The 13,716-nt window shown below is 43.1% G+C and overlaps 1 protein-coding gene across 1 annotated transcript in view; it reads left to right on the top strand.

The window, feature by feature from the left end:
- Positions 1 to 13,716, top strand: part of LOC101627977 (aldehyde oxidase 4) — a 54,691-nt gene that overhangs the window by 40,133 nt on the left and 842 nt on the right. Inside the window, exons 23-33 of the mRNA XM_004674833.2 lie at positions 20 to 106; positions 295 to 486; positions 1,431 to 1,658; positions 4,846 to 4,941; positions 6,292 to 6,420; positions 6,986 to 7,060; positions 7,888 to 7,940; positions 8,340 to 8,454; positions 8,634 to 8,699; positions 10,728 to 10,913; positions 13,181 to 13,348. Of these exons, the coding sequence (XP_004674890.1) occupies positions 20 to 106; positions 295 to 486; positions 1,431 to 1,658; positions 4,846 to 4,941; positions 6,292 to 6,420; positions 6,986 to 7,060; positions 7,888 to 7,940; positions 8,340 to 8,454; positions 8,634 to 8,699; positions 10,728 to 10,913; positions 13,181 to 13,348 (1,395 nt within the window). The remainder of the gene's footprint in view (positions 1 to 19; positions 107 to 294; positions 487 to 1,430; positions 1,659 to 4,845; positions 4,942 to 6,291; positions 6,421 to 6,985; positions 7,061 to 7,887; positions 7,941 to 8,339; positions 8,455 to 8,633; positions 8,700 to 10,727; positions 10,914 to 13,180; positions 13,349 to 13,716) is intronic.

The following is a 13,716-nucleotide window of genomic DNA, read 5'->3' as shown; positions in this document are numbered from 1 at the left end:
TTGTGATATCCCTTTTCAGGTAGGATTCATGAACAATGGTGTGATCAAAGCAGCTGACGTTGAATATTATGTCAATGGTGGATGCACTCCTGATGAGTCAGAGATGGTAAATAACAAACATGCCTTTCCCATAGGTTACTATAATAGTTGAGCTGAAGATGCCATATTTTATTAGCTTGAATAGTTGTATTACAAATTAGACAAGTTCTACAGGGGGCTCTATTTAGAGATAAAATTCAGATAAATGGTTTGGAATATTTGATAGCTGTGAAGTCTTGTATTGCTCTAATTTAGGTGACGGAGTTCATGGTGCTGAAATCTGAAAATGCATATGATATTCCTAACTTCCGGTGTCGTGGAAGAGCTTGCAAAACAAATCTGCCATCTAACACCGCCTTTCGAGGATTTGGCTTTCCCCAGGGTACAGTGGTACCTGAAGCTTATGTCACCGCTGTGGCCGCTCAGTGTAACTTACTCCCTGAAGAGGTAACCAGTTATGTCCCTAACATAAGTCTGACATCGTTGGTTCAAATGTACCTCTTACACGTAGCATCTTGTCAGCTTCTAAGCACATTATTCAAAGGAATAAAGTACATTATCTATAGATTAGCTACTTTTGCCGTGTAACAAGGCAACCACAAAACTTAGTGGGTTAAAACACTAGGATTTCTTCTGACTTTGTGGGTCAGCTGAGTTGCTTTTAGATCTCAGCTAGCACAGTTGGAATTTTGTGATTTACGACAGGTTCACTCACATGTCTAGGGTCTTTGTCGATTCTAAGAGAGGTCTCAACTGAGGAAGTTCCTCTCTGTGCCAGTCTTGCATCATCCAGTAGGCCAGTCCAGATAAATTTTTTGTAGTAGTTCAGAGTTCTGAGTAGCAGGAACATAGCAACCCCTAAAGCACAAGCACCTTTCTAGTTCCTGCCTATATAAGGTGTATTGGCCACAGTAAATCACACAGGCCATCCCAGAGTCAAGGACATGACTAGAGATGGTGGAATGATTATGACCATGTGTGCATTCTGCAAAGTTCAAGATTTTAAGAAGCTAATTTGAGAGTGGTAAGAGTAAGGCAATGTTCTATAGTTAAAAGGGTTTTGAGGCAGGAGCATTTTGTCTCACCATTAATAAAACTTGTGCAGAGTCACTAACAGTACTTACTATTTCTCAGAATTAATATCGAGTTAGTTGAGACAATACACTAGCCTATAGTCTGCAGCATATGAAGTGTTCAATAGTAGTTTCTGTTGCTAGTATTGTTATTGATCTTTGTGTTATCCATGTACACTTTCACCTGTATATTTATAGCTACTTTATTTTTTAAATAAAAACTTCCTTTATATCCTTAACACACATAACAAAAATGTATGATTCCCATAAGGAGTAAGCTTGTATATGTGAAATCTATTTTAATTTCTTGTCTTTCAGGTTAAAGAAATAAACATGTATAAGCAAATTAGCAAAACAGCTTTTAAGGAAACATTTGATCCAGCACTCTTGCGAAAATGCTGGAAAGAATGTCTGGAGAAATCTTCATTCTATAACAGGAAATTGGCTGCTGAAGAATTTAACAAAAAGAATTTCTGGAAGAAGAAGGGGCTTGCTGTGGTCCCCATGAAATTTACCATTGGGGTCCCTGTGACCTACTACAATCAGGTGAGGTTGGGAAAGCTGTCTTCTTGCCAGGGGCCCTTTTCCAAGCAACTGTCAGAAAGAGACAACTGTGCGTAACTAGGCAGTTCCCTCTGGAAATAAAGAAGAAATGAGGGTGACTTCCTAAGGCAGGAAACAAAGTGCATCAGGCTACAATGACCTGGTGGGACATGGTGTCAGAGACCTCAGAAAACAATCAACAGATTGCTCTGGGGGTGGGTTGGGGTGGGGGGTCCCGGTCTTGGGCAAGAATCCAAACTTGGGTATTTGGGGATGGAGTAGAATTTCAAGTCTTTGCAAGAACTGGAGGAAACAAGAAGATTCCATTCTGTCCTTTATAATTTCTTAGTAACAAGAGTAGGGTCATTTGAAGACAGAGCTCTCAAAAATTCACACAGACAGTTACCCCACTCTCAGACAAACTTGAAGTTATTATATGAAACTCAGGGACTAATGGACCTTCCCTTTGTGGGAATTCTGTTTCTGATCTCTCTCTCTTTCCTCTTTTTCCCTCCCTCTCTCTCTTCCTTCCCCATCTCTCTCTCTAACTCAGGGACTAATGGACCTTCCCTTTGTGGGAATTCTGTTTCTGATCTCTCTCTCTTTCCTCTTTTTCCCTCCCTCTCTCTCTTCCTTCCCCCTCTCTCTCTCTGGGCACAGGGCATGAATGAGGTATAGCCAGGCTATCTCTTACCCAAATTATCTTCTGATCATATCCTTCCTGAGAGGCTTATAGTAAAGTAGAAAGCAAGAAGAGGAGGAAGGGGGAAGGTTAGGAACATGGCACCTCTTAGGATAGGTTTAGTCCTTTGTCCAGGCCAGAGTAACATATATGGACCCTTGAAAGGAAAAATAAAAAAAAAATCCTGTGATCTTGTAATAGTTGCTTGAATCATTTATTTTAATGATATCTAACTGTAATTATAAAACAAAGCCCAAGTCTTCATATAGCTCTTACGCTTGCATTAAACACAAATTTGGAAAATTAAGTAAAAACATTATTATAAGTGTCAGTAATACTCAAAATAGTAACATTAATTTAATTGGGTGACTGATGTCACTTTTCTAAAGCTAAATTTTTACTCATGTCACATTTCCAAAGCTAAATTTTTACTCACAAAATTAATGGTGGTTCTTCAATGGACGGTGTCTCCTGCCCCCATCTCTTATCATTAATCTGCCCCAAGAATTCAGTAATCCTATTGGGGGTTTATAGCATCATCAACATGAAGTCCAACATGGTCTCATTGTTAAGGGGAAGGATATCCTAAAGAAACTGCAGTTTTGTGAATTCCACCCCCTACTGCAGCTTTCTGGACTCCACCCCCTACTCCAGTGATTGGAAAACTACAACTCCCAGCAGTACCAGGGAGAGAACTGCCAGGACCCAAGGGCGTAGCTAAGCAGGCATTCTGGGACTTTGGGGGTAGAGAGCGGTGTTTTCAACTGTCCCTCTGGAGAGGTAACGGCTCTTTCTGGAGCAATAGCTCTCGGACTGTGTGACTACTAGTTGGTTTGTGGCTAGAGTTCCAAGTTAGCCCGCTGGTAAGATATTCCAGTTACTTTGTATCCCTCTCTCTTTCCCTAGGTTGTTTCTTTTTTCTTTCCCCTTTTGTAAATAAACCCATTACCCGTTTTGTGTGTGCCTGCAGAAAATTAATTTTAAGCGTGTGGGTGAAGACCCACAGACAGGCAGTCCAGTTCACTCTGGGCTACCCTGTGACATCATGATGCTCATTCTTACATGGCCATGGTCATCCATGACTCCTGTTACAGCATCATCAGGTAACATTTCTAAACAGAATGTTCAAAAGTTCTGGTAAAGAACTAAGAATGAAGGCATGGACCCTCCCTCGTGTCACAGCATGTTAAAGCACAGAACTATGAAGCTATCACAGCCACTGCAGCACAAGTTCAATCCCTGGTCAATGGGTGACCCATATGGCACAGAAGACCTCTCCTGACCTGCCCACTGCTCCCCTCAGCAGTGTATTTCAGTCTGCTCTCCACTCCATCTCTGGTAGATACTGTCACCCTCGCACCTCTGGCCTGTACCCCAGTTCTGTATAAATAAATAAATATTAAAAAAGAAGAAGAAGAGGGCCCTCCCTGGTGGCGCAGCGGTAAAAGCACTGCACTGAGAAGCTAAAGCCACTTCCGCATGAGTTCGATTCCCGCCTGCCCTGGAGGTGACCAAATGGCGTGGCAGACCTCTCCTGACCCGCCCACTGCTCCCCTCAGCAGTGTACTTGGTCGATCTGCCTGTTCTGCTCCCCACTCTGTCTCTGGTGAATCCTCTCACCCTCCGCATCTCTGGCCTGTACCCCAGTTCTGTATGAATAAATAAATAAATCTTTTAAAAAATAAAAATAAAAAAAAAAAGAAGAAGAATGCAGACCTGAGAATATAGGTCCAGGAGATGCTCATAACTAAATCACTAAATTAGTCCACTTGCTTTTTTTTTTTTAAAGATTTATTTATTTATGCATACAGAATTGGAATATAGACCAGAGGTGTGGGTGGTGAGAGCATTCACCAGAGACAGAGTGGGTAGCAGAGCAGGCAGATGTACTGAAATACACTGCTGAGGGCAGCAGTGGGCAAGTCAGGAGAGGTCTGCTGAGCCATGTGGGTCACCTCCCCAGCTGGGATTGAACTCAGAGCTTCATAGTGCTGTGCTTTAACCCGCTTGCCAATAGGGAGGACCCTAGCCCATCTGCTTTAAAATTAACTTACACACCTGGGGAGAAGTACAGCAAACTGCTATGCAGGCTGGCACTCTGGGAGGTATCCCCCCAGGGTTTTTGTCTTCAGATGGGCCACCATTCACATTTCCATTTGACAGATTTCTTATCCTAGTTTTCAAATAATTTCTTATTAAAATAACTGCATATAATAATATATAAGTTTCAAATAGCTATCATTATAAGTAAACCATCTGTACCTAAAAGTCCATTTCTATCTTTCACCAGACAATTGACCCTTTTCACCCATGACATTGATGATTTTCAAGCCTGGGTTCTTGGTGAAAGAGGTTTCCAATAGCCGCTAATCATGACTATCTTCTATGGCCTAAAAAATAAGCTGTTGGCTCAATGAATCAAAAGTATTCAACTGGCCTCCTCAGCTAACCTCACAGCAACATTTGGTTGCACTGTTTTCCAAACTGGTATTATTATTATTTCCCCAGGGTGCTGCTCTAGTCCATATCTACCTTGATGGTTCTGTCTTGGTGACTCATGGTGGCTGCGAATTAGGACAAGGCCTTTATACCAAAATGATTCAGGTGAGATAAGTGTCCATTTCTCTACTGTAAAAAGGTCATAGCACCTAACAAAGAAACTTAGAATTTCTTGCTGTGCAGGAGAAGTATCATCACTAAAATGCTCAGATCAATTATAAGGCATGTCTTGATTTTAGTAATGTAAAATTGTGCATGAGAATGGGAAGAGGATATTAGAACTGAGCAACTAGATCATCCTTCCTGCTTCCCAACGAATCAAGTCCATAGGTCTGCTGAAAAAAATGTGATTCTAGTTTTCAAAGATAACATACTTCCTAACTTGATGACAATGGCACAATTCTAGGTTCATTCAAATTTTCCATTAGAGATGAGTATGTTTAATAAGATGAGAATTATGTTCCTAAGAATCGCAATCAGCTCAGAAATGCCACATCACTGGCCATTTCATTATGTGTGCTCCTTCAAAGAGGTATTTCCAATACAATTGAAAGAACAAGAAATCATTTGCAGTGGGAAATTTTCCCTTCTTTTTTTAGTATTAAGAATTTGTCAAATAATGACATTTGAATCCCAAATGTGGGGGTGGGGGAGCGGGACAAAGCTTACCTCCCACTGAAAAATAGGAGATATTTCTTTAGGGGAAGGGTATTTTTTAATAGGGTGCTTGGAATACACAAAGACCCAAAAGACCTTCTCTGTACACATCTGGCTTCTTTACAATAAAACCCAGTGCCTGTAAAAGGTCACTTGAAAGAAAAAATATGCTAAATTGTCTGTAAACCACAAGGAAAAGAAGGTAAGCTTGTGAGCTCAGGCCTCAGCCTTCCCTGCCATGCTAACAGCGATGCAGGGGTTTCCAGGACAGCCTGAGGTATCGGATCAAACAGGCGGGAATGCAAGGGATCAGGGGTAAAAAATAAAAGCAATTGTAACCAATTAAAAACGAAAATCAACAAGCAACTATAAACCAGAGACATTCTATGGGGGTGGACAGGGATACAGGATCAAAACTGGGGCGGGAAGAGCACACGGGACTGTGGTGATGACACATGGGTGAGGTGATGGGAAGTCCATGGGTATTACAACCGAGATGAAAAAATGTACAAAACGAAGAACGGTGTAAGATAGATAGATAGATAGAGAGAGAAAGAGAGAGGTACAATTTTAAAAACTCAGAGATCCTTTAGTTGACTGTTGTCTCTAAAAAGCAATGTATCTTTTCCAGTGCTGTTTAAAACCTTCAAACTCATAATCTACATATAAAGCCAAGACGCTATTTTAAATATCTCTCTATAGGTTAGCCATTTGCCCTGTGTATGCAGTTCAAAAAAAGAAAAGGGAAGACAGAAGCTAAAAGTCAATGAATTTTTGTTTTGTTTTTGCTTCTGGTAGGTGGCGAGTCGGGAACTGAACATCCCCACGTCTTACATACACTTGTCTGAGACAAGCACAGACACTGTGCCCAATCCAGTCTTCACAGCGGGCTCAATGGGGACAGACATCTTCGGAAAGGCCGTGCAGGTGACTTTCCTTTCACTTCTTGTTCACTCAGTGATAGCCCAAGAAGGGGCTCTCACCCTGCCTCAATTATGAAAGGTGAAACTGAAGCTGACAGGTCAAGGGGCTGGGTCCAGGTCCCTCAGCTAATTTCTGACAGAACCAAGACTCAAGAGCTTCTCACTTCCTGTGTGAGCTTTTTCCTTCCCCTTGAATAAAATCTTGGGAAGCAGAACAGGCAGATTGATTGAAATACACTGCTGAGAGCAGTCTGCTGAACTATATGTGGGTCAGCTCCCTGGCTGGGGGTTGAATTCCTGCCACAGTGGCTGGCCATAGCTTGACACTGCTGAGACTTTTACCTGTGTACTACCAGAGAGGCCCTATAATGAAAATAATTTTAAGTCAACACTGCAAAATCCCCAAGAATATTTTTCCTTGAAAGGGATTCCTTACATTACTCAAATTTAACAAACTACCCAGAGGGCTTTACAAGGCTGATAGTCAACATTTTCATTGATTTCAATATTTACATTTCACTATTCCTGTGTCTTTTATTTCTGGTGCCATTTCAAATATTTATTTTTAGAACGCCTGCCAAATTCTTATGTCCCGACTTGAGCCAGTCATCAAGAACAACCCTGAAGGAAAATGGGAAGAGTGGGTGAGTATTCTATGTATTATCCCCACTGGAGAAGGCAGCTGTATCCAGATGAGTAAAGTCCTACATGCTGGGTTGCTTGGTGATCTCCCTTCAAGAACATTTAATAGCACTTAGTTCTGCTTTTCAAAAAAGTAAAAGTGGTATGTTTGTTGAAAGTTGACATGATTTCAAAGTCTGATTTCTTGTAGAGCGGGGTCACGCATGGGCTCCAAAATAAAACACTACTTAGTCACTATCTCTGTTCTGTCCCTAGTAGGTCTGTGGGGCAACTTACCCAAGGCCTTCTTATTTTTCTCACCAGAGCAGTAGAAAGTATAGCAATCCTAATAATCAAAGAGTTAGTCTATTTTTAATAATATTTATTCTAAGAATTACCGTATTATTATTACTTTCCAGCCTAACCCAGTTAATTCCATCAGAGAAGATGACATACTGTACTGAAACAGTCAGATTATTTGGGAGGAAAATCAGGGTGATGCTACATACATACACATGTGCACATATGTAGCTGCACATACACATACACAGACTTACCTACCACTGTACATTACTACGTACTTATGGCCTGAACTCCTCCCTCACTAAAAAGAAGTAATAAACTTTACACGATGAAGCCAAAAGGAACAGAGGATCCCAGAGAATAGCCAGCAGCAGCCTTTAAGTGCTTTCCTTGGAAGAGTCCCATGGCCTGTACATGCTTAAGTCTTGTTCTTGGTGAAAGTGAGCACAGAGCTGGGTGCAAACCAGAGGAGCCAAGCCCAGCACAGCAGGCATTTTTTCATGACTTTCCTTAAACGTATTTCTTTGTACCCAACCCTCTCTTCTAGATTTCAAAAGCCTTTCAAGAATCCATCAATCTCTCGGCTACTGGATATTTCAAGTAAGGGACATTCTTTACGCCGGCTGAGATTCACACTGGGCCAGCGCTGTGTTCATCAATCTGAACAGCTGCCCAGTGAGCGCCGAAACCCCGCCCATGGTTGCCCTGCAGCACTGGGTCTGTGGCTCCTAAGGGCCACTGTCTCCCCATCAGGGCCAGTGACGCCGTAGGGACCTACTTGCTCCCTGAGCGGCCCCAGTGTCTGATGCTGGAGGCAGGTCCAATGCCAGGACCTTCTCCCTGGGCCTATCACCACGGTCCCCCTCAAGCGAGATGGGTAGGGGGAACTTCAGTCCCAGTGGGGTGCTCTGTTCATCCCCAGGGCCCAGACCCCAGTGGGCTCTCAAACCCCTGGTGAGGAAAGTGCTTTCTCTCTTCACTCTGGACTTCTCTTCTCAGAGGCTACCAGACATTCATGGACTGGAAGAAGGAGGAAGGCAGGCCTTACCCATACTGGGTTTATGGAGCATCCTGTTCTGAGGTGGAAATTGACTGTTTGACTGGGGCTCACAAGGTAAAAAGCAACATTTTATTCACCATCTTCTAGCGTAAGCATGAACATAGATGTGTTTTGTATGCTGTAAGCAAAAACCAACTTGATCCTTCTAACGGAAGAACCTGCCACAGACGCATAATTTTAGTAAAGATCTATTTTAAACAGTTGATTCCGTTATGTATTTTCTCTTGGCACAGCTCCTGAGGACAGACATCTTCATGGATGCTGCTTTCAGCATAAACCCAGCTCTGGACATTGGACAGGTGCGTGATAGCAGAACCACCCACTGCGGCTTCTGGTGAATTCTCTTCCAGGGTCCTCCAAACATTGTTCATAGCTAGCACAAGTATTCTGCAAAACATATTGTCTAATACTAATGACACAGGAAAATAGATACATATTGGAAGAACATGGGTATATAACAAGTACATGACAAGTGAAAATAGTAGATAAAATATTGGAAGAAAATTTCAAGAAAAAGTAGTTGTTTTTGTATAGCAGGAATAAATGTGATATTATTCTCCATGCTCTCATTTTTCCTTAATGGACATTAAATATGTTCATAATTAGGGAATGTCATATAAGTACAGAATAATACAATTACATACATTTTCGTATTAATATTGAATTTAGGCAGACTGCAACTTAGAGAAATAGAAGAGGGAAAATGCTGAAGTGCATTCCTGTTGCTAAATTTAATTCTAACTTCCACCTCAAAACTAAATAAAATGTATGCAGTCAAAGTCTTATCAAATTTCAAGTTAAAATCTTTGCAGCTATTGGTGTAGTTTTGCCTTTTCTGCCTATTCTTGTTTCTCAAAATGTTTCCAACTGGGCCGGTCACATTAACTCCCCAGTCCTGCCAAGCTGCTCCAGGTGAGGCGAGCTGGCTGGCCCATCATCTGCACCTGAAAGCCATCTGAAGGTTGAGCAACTTGGCATCAAACCCAGCAGACGTGGTACTTTCATCTGCCAGCAGCTTCTCACCATCCCAAGTCTAGTGACAAGATTGGCCCATGGGCTTCATAGGAAGGATTTTTTTTTTTTTTTTTTTTTTTTTTTGGTTCTTCAGTGTTTCTCAAAATGTGGTCCTCAGACTTAGCAAAAGAAATAACTTAACTGCAAAGGTGGGCTCCAGGCCACACAGCAAGGCCCAGGTTTGCGCGTCATAACTTTGCTGCCTGGGACTTGGAGCAAGAGCCCTGACCTGGCACCTGAGTCCACCGTGGGCCTCAGGCCAAGTGTGAGAGCTGCAGCTAGCACCAAGACCTGCCTCCCCTTCTCTTTCTTTACCCCTTCACCCCTCAATCTTGCCTCTTTATTGCTTCAGCAATGGCAGAAAGGGAGAGGATGTGGTCAGGAAGACCCTATACTTGCCCCATGGGAAAAGGACAGAAAGCCAGAGTGGACTAGACTAGAACTCTTGGGATTCAGAGTTTTCCTTTTTCTTTGACCTTTCTTAGGTATTTGGAATTTTCAAATTTAACATTTTAATTTGCTTTACTTAGCAAATTAATTTATTTTTAATTTAGCGTTTAAAAAATGCAGATTGTAGTTTTTCTTCAATTTGTATGACCTCCAGGCAGAGGCCATAAAAAGTCCTTCAAAAGGGCTCTTCTTCCTAGAATGTGGTAGTTTGTAAATAGACCTTAACATAACTTTTAATGAAAAAAATTATTTTCATAAGATATTTCTCCCAACCCACCTTATCTCACACTGAACTACTTTCCACTGTAATTTATAACAGAAGCGAGGATATCCAGGTATTACAGTAAACTCCGTGTCCTGGCTCCATTACTGCACTGCATGTACCTTTAAAGTTAGCTCTTTTTTGTCTAATTTAATAGACTTTTGTTGAGAATCTAAGTATTAAGCCCCATACGAAGAACAGAGCCCCCAGCTGGGGGAATATGTTCCATACACAATGATTCTGGCAGAAGCTGTTCCTAAATCCTCCCAGGGTTTGGGAAGAACCTAAAAGGCACCAAAGAGGCTGTAATTCGAGGAGTTTTCCAGGTGGTCAAGCTGAGGTAGGGAGCAGCAACGAGAATCAGGAGAAACTGCATCTGCAAAGACTCAGGGGCTTGAACAAATCCGGTGGGCCCAGATGAATATTAGCTACCTAGACTGTAAGGATGAGGGATGAGCACAGGAAGGCAGAGGGGCTCAGACCCCAAAGAATCTTTGGGGTCCACCCCAGTACTTTCAGGAATGGCTCTGTTTTCAGTCACACTGGACTATTTATTCAACCTGCATCATGTACTCATAAACCATGAAATTTTTGCCCATAGGTGGAAGGAGCATTTATCCAAGGCATGGGCTTATATACCATAGAAGAACTAAAATATTCCCCTGAAGGTGTGCTTTATTCTCGGGGTCCAGATGACTACAAAATCCCCACCGTCACTGAAATACCGGAAGAATTCTACGTTACACTAGTGCATTCCCGAAATCCCATAGCCATCTACTCGTCCAAGGTAAGACCCAAGATGTCTGTGTTACTTTGGTTACCACACGAAAATACACAGAGTGGGGGCTCAAACTACAGAGATGTATTTTTCTCACAGTTCTGGAGATTAGAAGTCACAGGGGAAGGTTTGATTTTTGCCAAGGCCGTTTTTCTGTGGCTTGCAGCTGGCTGGTCTTTGCCTCACCCCCACCCCCATGTTCTCAGGGGGTCCCCCTCTGTGTGCACAGGCTTTGTGTATACTTCCTGAGTTCCCGCTCACATAAGGATGCCAGTCTTGTAAAGACACTGGATTAAACGCCTCATTTTTATTTTGAAGATTTATTTATTTATTCATATGGAACTGGGGTATAGGCCAGAGATGTGGAGGGTGAGAGGATTCACCAGAGACAGAGAGGAGAGCAGAACAGGCTGATCAATGAAGTACACTGCTGAGGGGAGCAGCAAGCGGGTCAGAAGAGGTCTGCCTCGCCTGTGGATTTCCTCCCGGGCAGGTGGGGATCGAACTCATGCGGAAGTGGTTTTAGCTTCTCAGTGCTGTGCTTTAACCCGCTGCGCCACCAGGGAGGGCCCCCTAAATGCCTCGTTTTATCTTTATTTTTTGTTTCTGACTTGATGTGTTGATCTTATATTGTGATTACAGGTTGCAGATATAAGCCTATGTTCTTTGCAAGGATCCTGGTTTCTGTGGCTTTATAGACTATGCTTCTGCGCCTGTTCTTGCTGTTGTTTTCTTGCTGGATCTAAAGATCTCATTTTAACTTAGTCATCTCTTTCAAGCCCTCACCTCCAAATCTGGTCACATTTGGAGTTGCTGGGGATAAAACTTCAGCATGTGAACTTGGGGGTAGTGGGGGGAAAAGAATAAAATGCAGCCCTGTAACAACTTACTCTTTCAAAAATTAATGAAATAGTCCCTTGAATGTACTTATTTCTTTGAATTGCAAATGCCCAACAGAGTGAGGAAAGAAGAGCAAACTCTTAGCAAAGTGGGGCGCACCAACTTCAGAAGCCCTGGCAGTCTGTACTGTTGAAAGAGATCAGGAAGCGAAATTAAATCAAATAGCAAGAGTCGAGGAGAAGTGGCATCCAGATTCTTTCAACTAAGCGCCACCTTGAGAGAAAAACCTCCTCCAACTTTACTTCTGTCCTGGCTGGACAGATCATAAGCTTAACCTCAGGTTTTCGAGAAATTCCCTCCCTTTCGTAGGAGAAGTTCAAGATTGGGAGAGAGGCAAGTCTGCCTGTCCAGACGGCCTTTGTCTCCAGCTTCACCCCTGATTTTGGCCAGGGGCATCTCTGGCCATCCCCGCACCAAGCACACACCTGCTTCCTGGACAGCCACCTCCCTGATGGTCCAGCTGCGTCTTCAGCCTGGGCTTCTCCACTCCTGCCCCTCCTCACCGCGGAGGAAAACTGTCCTTCCACCAGCTCCACATTTGCTTCAGAATAAAAACAAAGCCTGGGCTAGACTTTCCCTGAATCCAGGCATTAGTCCTCTGTCTAAGGACACAAGCCAAGCAAGACCAGGCTACTTTGAAGAAAGAAAGTTCAGTATAAAGAGGCATTGGTGAATTATTCAAAACATAATGAGCCTGTTAGCTCAGAGCCTCCACAACGTCAGGGAAGCAGCACATGTAAGAAACTCACCATCCACTCTCCAGGGGCAGCCATGTCACCACTGTCTTATGGAGGTTCTGTTTGGGTTTTGAATTAAACACAAATGGTGTGGAGCCCAAGTTAGAGCATCCAAGAGAGCACTGGGGGCTTTAGACTTTGAGACTTTAAACGTATGTGTTCCTCCCCCTGCCCTGTTTTTGATCCCATCCCCCACTCCAACTCCATAAAATGCCTCTGGTATATAATTGTTCATTATTATTTCTGCCCCACCCTGGTCCTTTATGCTCCTGCTATGAGTGAAACCATCCGGTATTTTTCCTTTCCTTTCTGGCTTATTTCACTAAGCATGATCCCCCAGCTCCATCCATGTTGCTGCAAAAGGCATGAGTTTATCTTTTTTGATTGCTGAGTAATATTCCATGGTGTATTTGCACCACATCTTTTTAATCTAGTCATCTACTTTCGGGCATTTGGGTTGATTCCATGTCTTAAGGAAAGAGAATTTTAAGTTGCCTTGCTATCCTGCTGAGCTGGGCCCATCCAAGGACGACACCACACAAAAGCAGTATGGGGGAAATTCAGTTCAATTCAGAGATTTGTACACACACAAAATGATCCTAAATGAACCATTTCTGATGGCCTTGGTCCTTCTCTCAGGGACTGGGTGAGGCTGGAATGTTCTTGGGATCCTCTGTGTTGTTCGCCATCTATGATGCCGTGTCTGCTGCCCGCAGAGAGAGGGGACTGACCAACACCTTCACCCTGAGTAGCCCCGCCACTCCTGAGCTGATCAGGATGACCTGTGTGGATCAGTTCACTGACATGGTAAGTAGGGTTCTGAGGTGGACCCTGTGATGGCCACCCCCGACCCCCAACATGGCCTCCTTGCTTCTTGGTCTAGATTTGATAACTATGAAAAAATTTCAGGACAGGTTCATCTTTTCCATTGAAAAAAATCTCTTTTTAGGGCCACCCTGGTGGCCTAGGGTAGGGGCTAAATCTCAGTGCTATCACTGCTATGGCCTGAGTTCCATCCCCAGCCAGGGAACTGACCTATATATGACACACAGACTCTCCTGTCTCACCCACTGCTCCCCTTAACAGTGTATTTCAGTAGATCCACTTGTTCTGCTCCCCACTCTTTGGTAAATTCTCCCACTGCTGACACCTCTGGCTTACACCCAGTCTGCAAA

This window comes from Condylura cristata, unplaced genomic scaffold (assembly GCF_000260355.1).
Source record: "Condylura cristata isolate star-nosed mole 26May11 unplaced genomic scaffold, ConCri1.0 scaffold00002, whole genome shotgun sequence".
NCBI classification, from domain to species: Eukaryota; Metazoa; Chordata; class Mammalia; order Eulipotyphla; family Talpidae; genus Condylura; species Condylura cristata.
This window is presented reverse-complemented; position numbering and strand designations above follow the sequence as displayed.